The sequence below is a fragment of the Peromyscus californicus genome, unplaced genomic scaffold (genome assembly GCF_007827085.1).
Source record: "Peromyscus californicus insignis strain IS unplaced genomic scaffold, ASM782708v3 Scaffold_3__1_contigs__length_106647218, whole genome shotgun sequence".
NCBI lineage: Eukaryota > Metazoa > Chordata > Mammalia > Rodentia > Cricetidae > Peromyscus > Peromyscus californicus.
In genome coordinates this window covers 93240254-93256749 of record NW_026294551.1, presented here as the reverse complement: position 1 = coordinate 93256749, position 16496 = coordinate 93240254, and the positions used below count along the sequence as shown (strand labels likewise).

The window sequence follows — 16496 nt, the reverse complement described above, 5'->3', positions numbered from 1 at the left end:
AACAAATGCCAGAAGCTATCATTACCACCCACGTAGAAGCCTGGCTAGCTGGACTGAAGACATCCCTGTGCAAGAGCCCATTTGTTTTGTCTTGCTCCTTCTTGTCCCTACTAGACATCTTATTACCACATCTTGTAACTCATCCCTTTTCTCCCTAAACAGATACCTGTACAAACTCCGTGATCTTCACCTGGACTGTGACAATTACACAGAGGCTGCCTACACGCTTCTCCTCCACACCTGGCTTCTCAAGGTACTGTCCCAGGAAGACATCCATGCTGAGACCCCCATCAGGTCCTCACAACAAGTCAAAGAGTGGTTATTTATTTATTTATTTATTATGTATACAGTGTTCTGTCTGCACTTATCCCTGCAGGCCAGAAGAGGGCACCAGATTTCATTACAGATGGTTGTGAGCCACCATGTGGTTGCTGGGAATTGAACTCAGGACCTCTGGAAGAGCAGTCAGTGCTCTTAACCGCTGAGCCATCTCTCCAGCTCCCAAAGAGTGTTTTTTAAAAAGAATGAAAGAAAGAATCAAAAGGAGGAAACAAAGCAAATGAATTTTCCTTTCCTTGGTGTCCCCCAAACTCCCAAGCTGACAGCATAATTCTCTATGCTATTTCACCTGTACACCAGAGGTTCCGAGTGACCTTTACTTTCAATAATTGCAGTAGTCCCCGGGACATATATTTTCAATAGTATATCGTATCCAGTCTGTTGTCATTAGCATGCCCACTGAGCTGCTTTCCGTGTCTAGAGAATATTGCTGCAAAAGCAAAGAATTCTCTCCTTTGGCTTTTGAAGCACTGGGCCCATGTCTCATTAGGGTTTAGAGAAAATCCCTACAAACTCCACACTATGAAAGCACTAGAAAGTCAAAAATGTCCAGTTTAGCCAAAATCAGAATCACTTCACAAATGGAAATTGCAGACAGCATCTGTCTGACCGCAGACACGGGGACCCTGGGGAGGCCAACAGATGTCCGCAAGACTTCATCTTGCTCCTCGTCAGAGATGTTCTCGTGGCTCACGGTCACTAGTTCACCTGCTCTGTCTTATATCATCAGTGCTGCTGGAGGGCAACCTCCAAGCATCCTGAGGACACATACCCATGATGCATCTCTACCCATGGAACCCCAGGTTTTCAAAGATGAGCTGAGATGGGGACAGGAGAGAAAGGATGGGACCTGGAGAGGGTAGTTTCTGCCTTTCATCCTGGGAAGACATCTGTCCTTGGCTGCCACTTAGCTCTATTTGGCCTCCCTGTGTTCTCTCTGCAGTGGTCAGATGAACAGTGTGCATCACAGGTCATGCAGACAGGCCAGCAGCATCCCCAGACCCACCGGCAGCTGAAGGAGACACTCTATGAGACCATTATAGGTTACTTTGACAAAGGAAAGGTAACTGGAGCCTGCCCTCCTCTCTCTGTGGGGACATTGGCCATTGGGAGGGACAAGTCTCTCCTGTGCTCAGTACTTGGTCCACCCTCAGGCCCAGCCAGCTCTCTATCTGCAACTGAAGTCTGATCATTTCTTTCCATCTCTTTTCCACCTTTGTTTAATTACGAACATCACTCTTGGAGCTGCAACAGATCCTAAGCAGTTTCTCTACTTCCTCTACTGCCCTACCAGAGCATCCACTCTGTAGAAGGCAAAGGGGCCATGAAACACACATTAGAACATGCCACTTACCTGTTCTTCTAGTTTGTTTTTCTGTTGCTGTGATAAAAAACACTCTGACTAAAACCATGTTAGGGAGGAAAGGCTTTATTTTATATTACATTTTCAGATTACATCCCATCATTGAGAGAAGTCAGGGCAGGAACTCATGACAGGAGCCTGGAGGAAGGAACCATGGAGAAATGCAGCTTGCTGACTTGCCCCCTGGCTTATGCTCAGTTAGTTTTCTTATACAACCCAGTTACCACCTGCCTAGGGACGGTGCTGCCCACAGTAGGCTGGGCCTTCCTACATCATTTAGGAGCCAAGACAAGGCCTCACAGACAATGCCTCCTTGGCTCAGTCTGATGGAGGAAATTCTTCAATTGAGTTTCCCTATTTCCAGATGACTCTAGGTTGTGCATGTTGACAATACAAGCTAACCAAGGTACCTGTGAATAATCTTTTCAATGACTCCCCCAGTATATATAGAATAAATTACATAACTCTCCCCATGTGATTCCCTAACCACCTCTCTCATTTCATCCTTGAGGAGGATGCTCTATGTTGAGCTCTTTCCAACACCTGAACCCTGCACTTGCTTTGCCCAGCTTGGCGCATCCCCTACACAGCTGTCCACTGGGAGGTTGGATCTTTTCACTGTTCAGGGTTTTACTTAGATGTCACAAGAGTAACCCAGATCACCTTCAGCACCCATGCCCTGAGCCACCCTTCTCGTTTCTCCAGAGAAAAGCACTATGCTGTGTTGACAGCACTTCCTTCCCTTGGGATTTACTGGCTTACTATCTGGCACCTCACTTTGAAATCCCTAAATTGCAAAGACTTTCGCTCATCCACTGCTGGATCCCTGGTGGCTAACCTTATGTGCAGGAGCCAATGATATGTGTTGGGTAAATGGGTAGATTCATGGGTGACACTGTTCCATCATTGACCTTTTCATCAAGGATTCTAACAGGATTGCCCAGGAAATGGAGCTGACCAGCTGCTACCCAGCCACAGCTTCTAGCAGATCTTCAGGCATCTCCAGCCTGAACGCCACCATCTGTCCTGTAGGCAACACAGCACAGCACAGCATCATTATGTCTGAACATCTCATCCCTCATGTCTATCCACAGTTTTGCTTGACCCCTCTGGCGTTCTAGTTCTCCTTCTACCATAGTGAGATACTAACAGTATCTGTTTCTCAGTTGTAAGGTGAAAACTAGGTGGGGAAATGTCATAAATGGCAGCATGGTAGCTAGTGTGCAGTGATGTCACATTGTTCAACGGTAAGTGCCACCATTGCTGCCAGTCTGTGCCACTTCCTCTCGGAAGCCCTCTGTAAGCCCTCTAGCTCACATGTAGCCCTGCTTCCATGTGACTGGCAAGATCTCTCACCATCTAGTGGGATACCACTGGATGCTTGGTTTAGGTCTGTCTTGTCTCTTTAGTTCATCACCTCTGTCTTGGTCTGCTCTTCCTACCTTTTCCAGAATGATGAAATGAGGTAATGTCTACAGAAGGCTTATAAATTCCTAAGGCTCAGCAGCTGGAAAAGACTGTCCTAGAATTTATGATTATAAGCCTCTTGAGGGCAGAGACCCTGCCACCTCTTGAACTTCTTGCCCCACTAGCCATCAAATAAGAGCTTTCTATTTGTTTATTGCTGATTACATCAGTCCCACTGGGAGAGCCCCAAGAGGGGATAAGGTTTGTCTCCAGCTGGGAATCGATTCAGCTGAGCAAAGAGGAAAAAGGCACAAATGCCCTGTGCTCAAAGCACTTATCATCTTGTTCATAAAACAGACATGCCAATCATTATCAGATTTTGCATGTTATCTTTTGGTATTGCACAATAATGAGGGTGGGAACAGGGGAACATGATGGTGCCTCAGCTCACCCTGAAAGCCACTGCCATGGAAGCTTCTAGAATAAATTCCTAACTCTTCAGCACCCCTCAGCTTTCCTTCCCTACAGACACACACAGTGGCCATCACTCCACGAGTCTATCTTGATACCACCTGATATAGTGCCTCCCCAAAGCCAACAGTTCTCCCCACCTCCTTTTGCCTCACCTCTGATGTTCATGAGAACAGAAATGTTGTCTTCCCCCATCTTTGTACCTGTTCAGTGACCACACAGATGGATGTCCATGTACTGTTCCCAGAACCCAGTCACTGTTCCATAACCAATGTGTGAAACCCAGTGAGATCAGTGGCAGTCAGAGGCCCCAGAGGACTGGAGGAAATGCTGGGCATCTGACTACTGCCTGCCCCTCCTCTCTGCCTCTTAGAAAGCTCTTAGCACATGGGGACCCTGTTGCTTCTTCCTGTTCCTATACTGGTGGGAAGTTGGCAAAGGTACCCCCTCCCCCATTGTGTCCAATAGTGCGCTGGCCCAGCCAGGATCATTACCCAACCTTCATGTTCAGGGTAAAGCCTGCAAACAGGGGTCCTCCTGGCACATAAAGCATTTTTATTCTGCTCGCTAAGCTGTCTGGGGTTTACTGCCATGGTTCCACTGCTCCACACTTGGTTTTATTTATTTTTAATGCTTGGATGCCGAGAGCACTTTTGTTAAGAAGCTCACGATGAGTTTTGGCAGCCTCCACTTTCTCCTCCCCTGCCGCCCCCAGCTTCTCCATTTAGGTGCACTTTCTGTTTTCAACCCAGTGTGGAATGGGAATGGGTATCCTCTGAGACTGTCAAGCTTCCAGCCAGCCCTACATCTCCCCACCCCTGGCTGCAGAGCATACTGATGCCTCTGCAGTCCAAGATGGGGGATGATCTTGGCTTCTGGCATAAAATCGAGCAGCAAAGAAGTATGTGGACTTCTTTGCCTATCTGAGGCCCATATTTTCGGTTTATTTGAAAGACAGAGAAGACCCACTTTAGAAGTGTTAATGCTCTAGTACATTCCTGCTGCCACCTCGGTTCTGCTCCCTACTGCCTTCCACAACCACATCGCCCCATTAAGAAGTGGCATTGGCTGGTAGCGGAGAAGTTTAGAGACTGAACATTGGGACCCAACTCCATCCCCAGAAATGCTCTCATCTCAGACAATCTGTTTACCTCACTGAGAACCATTCCTCTCTAGCGAAGGGTTCTGATGCCTCCCCTGCCTAGCCTACACATTGGGGAGGTAAGGGACTTAGGGGGTGGTTATCAGCCACTAGGCACTTACAAAGCAGCAAACGGAGTCATGTCCAACGAGGTTGGCCTCCAAGCCCACTCAAGGTTGGGCAGATGAACCTCCATTTATCATCTGGAATAAGAAGTTAGTGACTTCTCTCCAGGTGCTTGGGAAGAATCAGAGAGCATTTAAACAGCCCACTCCATTACTCATTGGAGGAGCAGGATGAGAAGCCAGGGAAAGACTGTACTTCTACCAAGTCCCAGGCTTGCTCTGTCTGGGTAAGAGGATGTCCGCAGTGCAAATCTAGGGGGCCATGGCTAGGTTCAAGTCTTTGGAAAGCTAAGACCCCTCTAACCTTTGTCTCCATGATGAACCTGTAGATGTGGGAAGAGGCTATCAGCTTGTGCAAGGAACTGGCCGAACAGTATGAGATGGAGATCTTTGACTACGAGCTGCTCAGTCAGAACCTGGTAAGGCTTCCCCTGAAAGCCACCTGCCCAGAGACCTGTGCAAAGGGCTCACTCATCTCAGAGATAGACAGAGAAAAGAGAGGCCTGTGGGTTAGGGAAACAGAAGGATGGAGAAGGGCCTGAGTGAGGCCAGGGTTAACATCACCCCTCCGTTGTTAGATGGAGCCACAGCTGCCGCAGCTGTTGTCGCACACCCAATAAATGTTCTGTTACATTTGCAGTAAAAGTTCCACAAATCACCAAACCAATTAAATAAAAGCACAACTTCGTGCGTTTCGATGAACAGATAAATCACATTAACACGCTCCCCATCTGGCTGTTCCCGTTAGCATGTCGATGTTCAGGCCTTGGTGGGGGAAATAGGAAGTAGAGGGACCAGCCTTCCCTGACTACACTGCAGAGGTTAGGAATTAGCAGGGAGTTGTCCTCACCAGGGGAAATGCAGAGCTTTTCAGTTGTTCCTTGGTCCCTCATACTCTCCCCCAACCCCCCACAATTCCTGGTTGCCAAGTGCCAGGCTCTTAGGCACCCTACTTGGTCTATAAAGGCCAATGTAGACATTTCCAGGAAAACGGTAAAATGAGAGTCAAAATGTCGAGAAGATCAACAGCTAGGGTGGGGGATGGAGGGCTAGAGTGGTAATCATGTTAAAATCTGCTGAGCTCTTAGCTGCATGTAAGATATGACTTAAATACAAACATGTGCCTGCACCAATGGACACTCAGTGACAATATGCCCTGAACATACAGATGCTTGCAGACACAGAGGTGTGCAGTCTTCCTAATGTGTGAGTTTATATAGAGACATGCCAGGGAACTACTAATGATGTACATTCACATCCCTGCATGAAGCACATACCACCCAGGCACCTGTCAAGATCCACATGTACTATGTCACATCAGATGATCCTTATAACACAACTCTTCATATGTTTGTGCTACGTCAAGATTTCTTTGGGACCAATAGCAATTGCAAGGTCCTGTGAAGTGTGGAGTGAATTGCAAACCACTTTCAAGGATATTAACATCTGAAAAGCACACACCTCCTGGAGCGGACAAAATATGTTAGGTGTGCATACACAGGAAGATGTCTCTATCTGGAAACATTTGGGCATCCGTTTACTCTCACAAATGCCTGTCACTGCCACATGTTCGCAGAGAAAGGAGTACAGCAGGGATGGCAGGGCTACCAGCTGCCAGTTCCTTACTTAAAGCACTGGAGGCGCTCACAAGAACGGCATGAGTGTGAGACAGGTCATGCCCTCCTGCAGGTGGGACACCTAGCACAGTAGGCATGGGTTCTGAGCATGGCTCTGTCCATAGTAATACAGGCATAGCCACAGATGCACCATCATCTGCAGTAGTACATTGGTTCTGGGGTGAGGATAATGTCATAACTGTGGACCCTTTCAGTTGAATGTGCCTCTGATACACATCTGTGCTGTCTTGATACAAGCCATGTTTTCCTTTTTCAGATCCAGCAGGCCAAGTTCTATGAAAACATCATGAAAATCCTCAGACCCAAACCAGACTACTTTGCTGTCGGATACTACGGCCAGGGATTCCCCACCTTCCTGCGGGTGGGTTTGCCAGTGACTCAGGCTAGGGTCTGGGAACCTTGGGATCATAGCTGTCCCCCTGTGCTCTGAAGATCTGCTTGTTCTTGGAAGCTCACAGCTCAGGAGCTGAGCTCTGCTCTGCCAGGGACTACCACTGTCCCTAGTAGAGCCCTAAGTTGGCCCTTCCACCCTAGCCACCAGTGGTAGTGACAGCTTTCTTACGCCACCAATGGAGCTGCTTGGGGGAGTAGTGAGGGCCCCATTTCAGGAATGAGGCATACAAGAAAAGACTAGGCGAGATCTACTACTGAGCAGTTACAAGGCAGTAGTTCTCGTTCTGTTTGGTCATGGGACTCCTTTGCTCTCTTAACATTTATTGGAGTCACAGAGTGCTTCTTTATCTGTGAACTATCTCTACAAATGAGTATCATATGCAAAAATGAAAACTAATGAAAAATTGAAAATGTCTGGCAACTTACTTAAAAATAACAATAAGCCCATGTGTAGGGTCACATGTTAGCATAAATTAAAAATAATAGCTATAATTTTCCACCTTAAAAAGTCAGTGAAGAACCTGTGTGATCACTGGACTCAGGATACAGAGGCAGAAGGATAGAGCAACCTGGTCTATGTAGAACATTCCAGGCTATGCTGGGCTATGTAGAGAGACTATGTCAAGCAAGCAAACAAAAGCAGCAAAAAGAGCAGACTTCACTTATATTTGGGCACATACCTCTGAAGTCTGTTGTCATCACAGGGTGCCTACACCTCGGGAAGGCTGCTGCTTATGTGCAGGCTCAAACATGAATGAAAAAGACAAATGACAATCTTAGTATCATTATAGAAGAAATTTTGATCCTGTGGTCCCTGAAAGGATCAGAGGGACCTGCAGGGTCCCTGTAGCATCATTTCTAATCAGTGTCTTGGTGGCTGCTTTCAGCATGTAGCAGGTTGGATTTTGTCATCCATGGGGTTGCTTCTATGCGAATCTGTGCTGTGATTCTAGGGTCAGGGGGATGCCGGGAAATAGCAGATCTGACCTCTGATCTGACCTCACTCGGTTTACAGTGTAGTTCAGGAACTAAGCCTCCCACTGTCACCAGTCAACATGGATGCCATAGTGGACTTACAGGAGAGACTGCAATGAACAGTCGTGAGATGGGTGGGGAGAGTATCCTGGGTGGAGCAGTGTAGCTGCCCAGTTCTGTTTGCACATCAGACACTCTGGAGAACTTATTGGGAATGTGTATTCCTGGGATGATTCCCAGAGCTACACTTTAGCAGGTCTAGAGTGAGGCCTGGGCATCTGATCCCCAGGCCGCTCTGATGCCCAGATGGCTTGGTGCTGCACATACAGGTAAGTTATAGACTTAGGTTTGCACAGAAGAGCTTAACTGCCATTAGATTTAACAAAGATGGCACAATCATGGTCTGGAACAGGGTTTCCTACTTCATTATCTAGACATGTAGACCTTATAATACTTTGCTGTGGAGGCTCCCCTGTGTATTGTAGGGTGCTTAGGAGCATCCCTGGCCTCTTTCCTTCATTGCCAGGAGCATCATTGCCCATAGTTTTAACAACCAAAAGACAAGGTTTCAGGAACTGTCAATGTCCCTAGGTGGTCCAAATCACCCATTAACAACTTCTTAAAGGAGACTAATGTGGTCTTAGGTAAAGAGAATACCTGCATAGGTTCAAGGTCAGGAGCCAGTTAATGAAAGGCCTGAATATAGGTCCCTTTCAGCCCATAGTCCCAGCTCTCATGGCCCATTGAAGGGAATTGGGCAATTTTACAGGCATGTAAATAAAGTGGGTGTGACATGGTGAATGGTCCCAGAAGCTGTTTGTAGGTTGCTCTAAACAAGATCTTCAGCATTCGTGATCTCCCTGCCCTTCAGAACTAGGCCTGTTAAAGCAGTGTCCCACCCTGCTAAGTCAATCCCTGATGAGACACTGAAAGGAAAAAGATATACCCCAAAGCATCACCTTCCACCAGCTCCAGGCTCATTTTGAAAGCCTCTCAGCTCTGCTTGAGTTATATGTCCTGCACACCGAGACCCTGGCCTTTCTGACAGGTGTGTCTCCTCTCTACAGAACAAAGTCTTCATCTACCGAGGGAAGGAGTATGAACGAAGAGAGGACTTCCAGATGCAGCTTTTGAGCCAGTTCCCCAATGCAGAAAAGATGAACACGACCTCTGCCCCAGGAGATGACGTGAAGAACGCCCCAGGCCAGTGTATCCTTGGAGGATGTCCCAGCCAGAGGGCTGGCCATAGCTTTAAATGAGAGCCAGCTCAGAGCTCAGAGCTGACATCAGAATCACTGGCTGCTGATTTGGGTCTCCAAATGGGGATGCAGAGATTCATGTCAGTACAACTGCTCCTCTGTAACCCTGGGGTCTGCATGCATGGATTCAACTAACTGCAGCCTGCAGTGATTGGAGGGGGGAAAGTGGGGTCATTATTCCATACACAGTATGGCAACTACCTATACAGAATTTATCCTCTTGGGCATCATAGGTCGTTTTGAGATTGCTTGGTGTGTATGGGAAGATGTGTAGATATAATACCCATTTTGTGTAAGTGGCATCCCAGTGCTCGTGGAGGGGTGCATTCAAAACACAACACCACCTGTGGGTGAACAGAACCCTTCCCTCATCCCTTTGCTCTCATCACAAAAATCCTCCCTTGTGTCCCGGTTCTGTATCTGGCTTTGTGCAGGGTTTTACACCCACAGTGGTCTGCTTTCAGGTAGGTACAGAGTTGATATAATGCTATAAGACCAGTAATTACACTACTAGCTATTTATTATAAAACTATGACCCATGTCAAGAGGAAGGCATGCAGGGTGCTGTATCTGAGAGACTGGGGTTTCCTTGATGACGTAGGTTTGTATAAGCAGGCAGCCAAATCTTAGTGTTAGCGGGGAGATGGCCCAGACATGGGGGAGGGCGCTGGGTGTAGATGCCTTTTCCAAGGACTAAAAAGGCCTTACATTGCCAGTAGGGTATAAACAACCCCCTCTCAAGCCAGGCTTCAAGGCTGTCCCTGACCCCCAGCTGTGCGACATTCTCACTCCCAGCTCCTTCCTCTAGTTTCCCGTCTCTCTGTCACTCCATTTTACTCCTTAAATAGGACTGTTCGCTCTTACTCTAGTCCTTCTTCACCTCTGGTCCCTCTGTTTAGAATGCTGTTCCCTGAGTTCCTGGCTCCACTGGTTTCCATTCACCTGTCAGAACTTAATTTGGTGTGTCACCTCCAGGAAGAGCCTTTCCGAGGCATCTGATCTAAAGGGGCCTTTTCCGGGCTCTTCATGACCCTGTGACCTCAGCCCTCATTGTTTGATTTCATTGTTGTTCTTCATTTTTTTTTTTTTTTTTTTTTTTGTTTTTGTTTTTTCGAGACAGGGTTTCTCTGTGTAGCTTTGCGCCTTTCCTGGAACTCACTTTGGAGACCAGGCTGGCCTCGAACTCACAGAGATCCGCCTGGCTCTGCCTCCCGAGTGCTGGGATTAAAGGCGTGCGCCACCACCGCCCGGCGTTGTTCTTCATTTTTAAAGATTCATGAACACAAAGGGGATGGCAGGTCCCTGAGAGAAGATGTCTGTGTTGTCTGCTTTCCATGACATGCACCACACACACACACACACACACACACACACACACACACACACACACACACAGTCCTTGGCACAAAGCCCACTCTGGGCAAGTATTCATTGCTTAACAGAAAGAAAAAAAAAAGGAGAGAGAAATCAAAAGGAGGGAAGGCTGCAGGTGAGCGAGGGAGGGAGGGAGGGAGGGAGGGAGGGAGGGAGGGAGGGAGGGAGGTTGGAGAAGAGAGACTGGCTTCCCTGGACTACAGAGAGCAATATGAAGAGACAGGAGCTGAAGCTTCTTGGGAGAGGGGCAGTGTAGCATAGCTGAGCAGCCGTGGAACAAGCCTGGTGTCTACAGGGACTATGTGCTGCCACTAACAGGAGGTGGGACTGTGGAGGCAGGAGGCACAAATGCCAGGCTAAGGCTGGCTGTGTAGCCTGGAAGCCCATTACCTCAGCTGAGGCCCCGGCACCACACCCTTTAGCCCAGATAAAGTTACAGCTTTTAAGGTGGGGTGTCGGGCTACAGGGCTGCTCTGCCCAGTCTGCTGAAAACCTTAATCCAAATATTTTCCCCTTGGGTGATAAATATTCATCTGTGACCTTTCCATTATGCCTGCCTGCCCTTCTTGCCTGCCCTCCACAGTCGTTTGCAGGAGAAGGTGCAACTGGGGGTTGCTGTCTGCCACCAAAGGCCAGTTTGGTTACACACGAGTGAGTCCTGGGTTATTACTAAGGCCCTGATAGTGGACATCCGGGTATTGAACAGCTGTGTGGCCTTTTGATGTGGTATAGAGGAGAGACCATGTGTCCCCAACCATGGCATCATATTTAGGGCCCTGTGGCCTGGTTCAATACCAGGAACAAGGTGGTAAATCAAAGAGAAAGTTCTGGTATTTGCTAGATCTCTTCAGGAGACGGAGTGCTTCATGAACTTTATTTCCTTAAACCCCATAGAATGCTCTAGAATGGTGTTAAATTTCCAAATCTCAATGAGAGGAACACACAAGGCAGAGATGAAGCAGTTTGCCTGGGGTCATGAAGCTAGTTAGAGAAGGAGCCGGGGTTAATGCCAAGTTCTGTCTGTCTGAAATCTGTGCTCCAGTACACCATCATTTGGTTTTTAAAAACTGGCATTGGAACGCTATTAACTGTTTCCCATAAACTTAACATTTAGGTGTCTTTCCCTTCTTTGCTGCATCATAAGCCCTGGAGATGAGCCTATTGTACTCTGCATTTGACCCCTAGGGAAACTGAGGCTCAGAAAGCCAACGACTCACACAAAGCTGTGGTGAGAAAGCAATGGAGCTGGGATTTGCACTCAGGCCTGCTGCTTGCCACAACCTTGAACAGTTAATAGTTTTCCTCTTACCTTCTGATGTTAAAGATCAACAGGTAGTTTGGGGGAAGTGGCGGGTCTCACATCTTCTCTAGGGTGTTCAGATAGTGGAAGGCACTTAGAAGCGGAGGTCTAGCAGAAGTCTGGTATTGCTGCCAATCTGTGCACCAGCCATGGAGAGTCTAGTTGAATAATTTGAGGGTGCCGATGTCATAGGCTTCCCAAGAACAGGTCTGGAGTTTCCTTTTGGATGAGTGCCAGTGGCTCAGATCAATATACATGGCCTAGAATTGTCTCTAAAAGAAGCGTTGGCAAACCTTCATGTAAAGGTTAGTCTTAAGAGCTTTGTGGCCCCGGCCACAAGTCCTTAGCTGCTGTCCCAGTGTGTAAGCAGTCACTGATCACATGTAGCTAGTGAGCAAGGCCATGTTCCCACAAAGGGTTATATGTAGGCGTTGACATACTAAATCATGTATCATTTTCACATGTCACAGCTATTTGAAAATAGGCCACCTGTGCCATTGTGCTTGCCATAGAAATGGGCAATGATCAGGTACACCACAGTCTGCCAGACCCTGCCCTCAGCTCAGATACTCACTCCAGTGGGAAAGATCTCCCAGCGCAGGCTGTCTGATTGGGATTTCAGGGTTTTCCTGAAGTTTGCAGATATGTTTCCAGTGAGACTGGTCCAATGCATTAAGTGTTGTTTTCTCTTTGAGGGATCCTCATTCCATGTAGAAGTACTTTTCAGAATGGAAAGTGTCAAGCCCCTGCGTGCTAGCACATCAAAGGGAGGCCTGTAGTCAGAGGGCATGGGAGCCACAGAGGAAAAGGACTCCTGAAGAGGGCAGTTAGTCCTCATGGATAGAGACATTTACCATCCACCATGGGGTAGCTTCAAAAGCCAATAAGAGCAGCTCTTGATTCCCTAGCTGGCAGACATGCCAGGCTCAGGAAAGACTTTTGAAGTTGTGGTGGTCTTTGGGTAGAAGAGAGGGAGGAAGTAACTTGAATGCCTAAAGAGAGCTGGGGGAAGAAGAAATGAAAAACAGGGAAAGGAAAGCTGGGGTCCATGATAGAACCAGTGACTATTGACGCTTTTCACTTAGTTTGTCTGTCATATGACCAGGTTAATATGAGTAAAGATGGGGCTAGAATAGGAAAGCCAAAGATCTGGCCAAAACGCCTGGCCAGCCTGCGTCCTGTGCTGGTGGCAGACATCACTAATCACTCACAGAACTCCTTCCAGCTGTTCCTTACTTCCTGCTATAGGTTGTCCCTTTGGGGCTCAAGAGTTGGAGGACAAAATGATATGTTTGCGTGTTCTAGATCAGAATGTCCCTCAGCTTTATTGTGCATGTATATTATCTCAGGATCTTTGAAAATGAAGAACCTGACTCAGAAGTACTGAGGGAATGTTGGAGATCCACCATGTATAACAAGGTCTCAGATGAAGAGTTTTTATTTTAGCAAGGTAACTTAGAAGATAGACTGGTCTTACATTCTCATGAGCACACAGCTCCCCCAGATTCCCCAGGGAGTTGGAATTCCAGCATTGTTGCCCCCAAGGTGGTTTGTGTCATTGTTTCCTGTGACCCCAATGATGGATCTAAAATAGACTATATCTAAAGAATTCTAAGCATAGAGTTAAGAACCCTAAATATAACCCACCCCCCCCACTGCCGCCCTGCTCTTTTCCTACAAGCTGTGTGACCTTCAACAAGTTGCCTGGCTTCTCTGAGTCAACAGGAACAATTGAGGTTTAACAATGACATCTAGTGGAATTGGAGAGATTAAAGGATACCATGGGGAGCCCTGCTCTGTAATTGATAGAGAGCCATCCATTCATTAGAGGGTATTATTGTCAATGACAGTATAGCAATGGTAATGGTGATAAAGCATGGCTAAGCAATTCTGATAGTTGGAGCAGAACCCTGGGATAGTGTTGGAAGGTGGTAATCAGCTCTGATAAAGACCATATCGAGTGCTCACTGGTCATTAGGGTCTTGTCGGAAGCCAGCAACTTGACCATTGAATAAGAGCATGGTCCCCCAAAGACCAGCATAGAAGCTCTTAGCTGGCTCCTGATACGTTTGGAATTCTCCTATGGCCAACAAACATGTTTCAAATCCTTAGCTCTGGTGACATCAGATATCCAGTGCTTCACTGTGCAGCCTGTCCTGGATGAACACCCCAGGTTCAAGAACAAACCAGTGCCTGACCAGATCATAAAGTAAGACCCACAGCCCACTGAGTGGGGAATGGGTAGAAGTCCAAAGGGCTGAGCTGGTAGCAGGATAGGCCCTAGTACCCTTCTCCTCATCTAGTCTATCCCTGCTTTGCCTTCTGGGAATAGAATTGCCCCCAGTTATCTGGGATATAAGGCTAAAGCCAGAGATGAATGGGAGGGGGGGGGCGGGGGGGCGGGGAGCTGTGGCTAGCTTTGTGTATAGCGAGTCCTCAGCAGGCATCAAACGTAACTGATGTGGGAGCCTGCTGCTCAAGCTGATCCTAGAATGGACCCAAGAAAGTAAGTAGTGTGGGTTGGCAGCTGGCAGACTGGTAGAGGGATGGAACAAAGTGGCCTTGGGCGTGCTGGGCACATTCTCCCAAAGGAACGTCTTTTCAGTCTTTGGCGAAGGTGTGAGTTAATTATGGATATGTTCCGACAGTCATAAAGTTAAAGTAAGCAGCATGCATGCAGGTGTCCATCTGCTTCACATCAGACTGTACAATCACTGAGTAGGCCATGAGGTGGTGGTCTGTGGGGTCCTTGGCTGCACCACTTCCTACACCCTGTTCTTCCCTCTGGGTAGACGATCCAGCAGCAAGAGCTCCCTAGGAAGACAGAGCTCCTCCAGGAGCCTCATGACAACATCACAGCAAACAGATGCAATGCAGATAAGATGGTGGCCTTCTTCCACTTGGCCAGGCACCTGGGTACAGGGACTCCTCTATAGCTAGCATAGTACCGTTTTCAATGACGATTGATCCTCCCCAACATGTTCAGAAAAAGTGAAGGGGGATGTCTGAGGTTCCTAAACCAATCTTTGGAGGTTACTCTGGGAATGTTTAACTTGGTCCTCAGGCATTCTAGACCCTTCAATAGGCTGCAGGAAACAATGGCATAGGCCACTGTTGGTGCATTAATGCCAAAATTTCAAATGCCCAGGGTATAAAGCTAGTCCATCTTCTAAATCACCTTGCAACCCTGTGCAAAGCGTTTTCTTATGGAGCCCCAACACAGACCTTGAAATGCCACCACCAGGGCTCTGCCAGATCTGATGTTTAAGATGTTAGAAGCTGGGCATGGCTTCCTGAAACATGCACTTTTTCCTGTCTTTCAGCTTTTACAAGTCCAATTACGTGCAAAAGTTCCACTACTCCAGGCCTGTGCGCAGGGGCACTGTAGACCCAGAAAATGAGTTTGCTGTGAGTATCTCCTCTCCTCAACCATCGTCAGCAACCAGAACACACCTCTGCCAACCACAGGTGCTCAGGAACTCGTTCCAGAGTCAAGGAGCATGGCACTGCCACCACAGATAGGACCTCGTGTCTACTGGGTCTTCCCATTCTTCGAGTTTTTCTCCTTCCAAGATGTAATGGGGATTCCTGTCAGATGACCTTGATAGTCAAGGACACTTGTGCATTTCCAGGAGGCTGAGTGTGGCTGAAGCAAGCCCTCCAGCACACCCACTGTAGAGTAAATGCTGACACTGTCCTGAGTGCCAGGCATCTATATACATGTTTCCCGGCTTGGACCTGTCATCTCTCCTCAAGGACAAGGCTGGAATGAGGAGGTGACTCCAAGTTCCCCTCAGCTCTCAGCCTGTGATTCTTAATATTTTTAGGAATTAGCATCCTTTTGGGAATCTGATGAACACTGTGGACTCTTGGCCTAGGCTACACAAATGGACACATTCAAAATTGCCCAAGAGTCCAGACTGTTAGTAAAACCGGTTAGAACTGACTTGGCCTAAGTCCAGAGAGAGATGAAACAACTGTTGATTCCTCTGGGGGTGGGTGGGTGTCGCTGTGTATCTGGGAACTGCAACGTTTCTTCTCTGGGTGCACGGGAGGCCACCAGGGCCAGGAGTAGCAGAATTCCTTAGCCTGTTGCTCTTCTCCCGACAGTCCATGTGGATCGAGAGGACTTCCTTCCTGACTGCATACAAGCTGCCCGGCATCCTGCGCTGGTTTGAGGTGATTCACATGTCTCAGGTGAGTTTCAGGAAGTCAAGGCAGTTCCTCTCTTCCTCCTCTGACAGTCAAGGCACAGTGAGCCTCAAGAGACCTCGATGACTTTATAAAGGGGACAGTTTGTTTGAAGGTCCTCTAGGAATCCCAGAGTAGGCAGTGCCCAGGGCATCTGCTGCCAGAGTTTTTTGTTTCATGTTTTAATCACTAGGTAACTTTTTGTCCCCAGTAAATAAAAGGCTCTCTAGCTACCAGTAATGAATGTTAGATGAGGAACATCTTTGTGGTGGGGACTGTGAGGAAGGAAAAGAGAAGAAGCAGGTTCTGGAAGACCATCCATCCATCCATCCATCCATCCATCCATCCATCCATCCATCCGGTTACCCCCTTCAAAATTCTCCATCCAGACCCAGGACCACAACCTGACATTCTGTAGTATTCTAAAGTGAACCATTTTCTATTTGGATAAACTGAGGCTGAAAGAGGAAAAATCAGAGAACCAGAGGTGGCTGGAATCCAGATGTCTGAGCTCCCTTGTA

General features: G+C 47.7%; 1 protein-coding gene across 1 annotated transcript in view; it reads left to right on the top strand.

Moving 5' to 3' along the window:
* Nucleotides 1–16496, top strand: part of Dock2 (dedicator of cytokinesis 2) — a 419530-nt gene that overhangs the window by 381855 nt on the left and 21179 nt on the right. The window contains exons 37-44 of the mRNA XM_052759023.1: nucleotides 163–253; nucleotides 1283–1402; nucleotides 5176–5265; nucleotides 6740–6844; nucleotides 8919–9060; nucleotides 13912–13993; nucleotides 15108–15192; nucleotides 15895–15981. Of these exons, the coding sequence (XP_052614983.1) occupies nucleotides 163–253; nucleotides 1283–1402; nucleotides 5176–5265; nucleotides 6740–6844; nucleotides 8919–9060; nucleotides 13912–13993; nucleotides 15108–15192; nucleotides 15895–15981 (802 nt within the window). The remainder of the gene's footprint in view (nucleotides 1–162; nucleotides 254–1282; nucleotides 1403–5175; nucleotides 5266–6739; nucleotides 6845–8918; nucleotides 9061–13911; nucleotides 13994–15107; nucleotides 15193–15894; nucleotides 15982–16496) is intronic.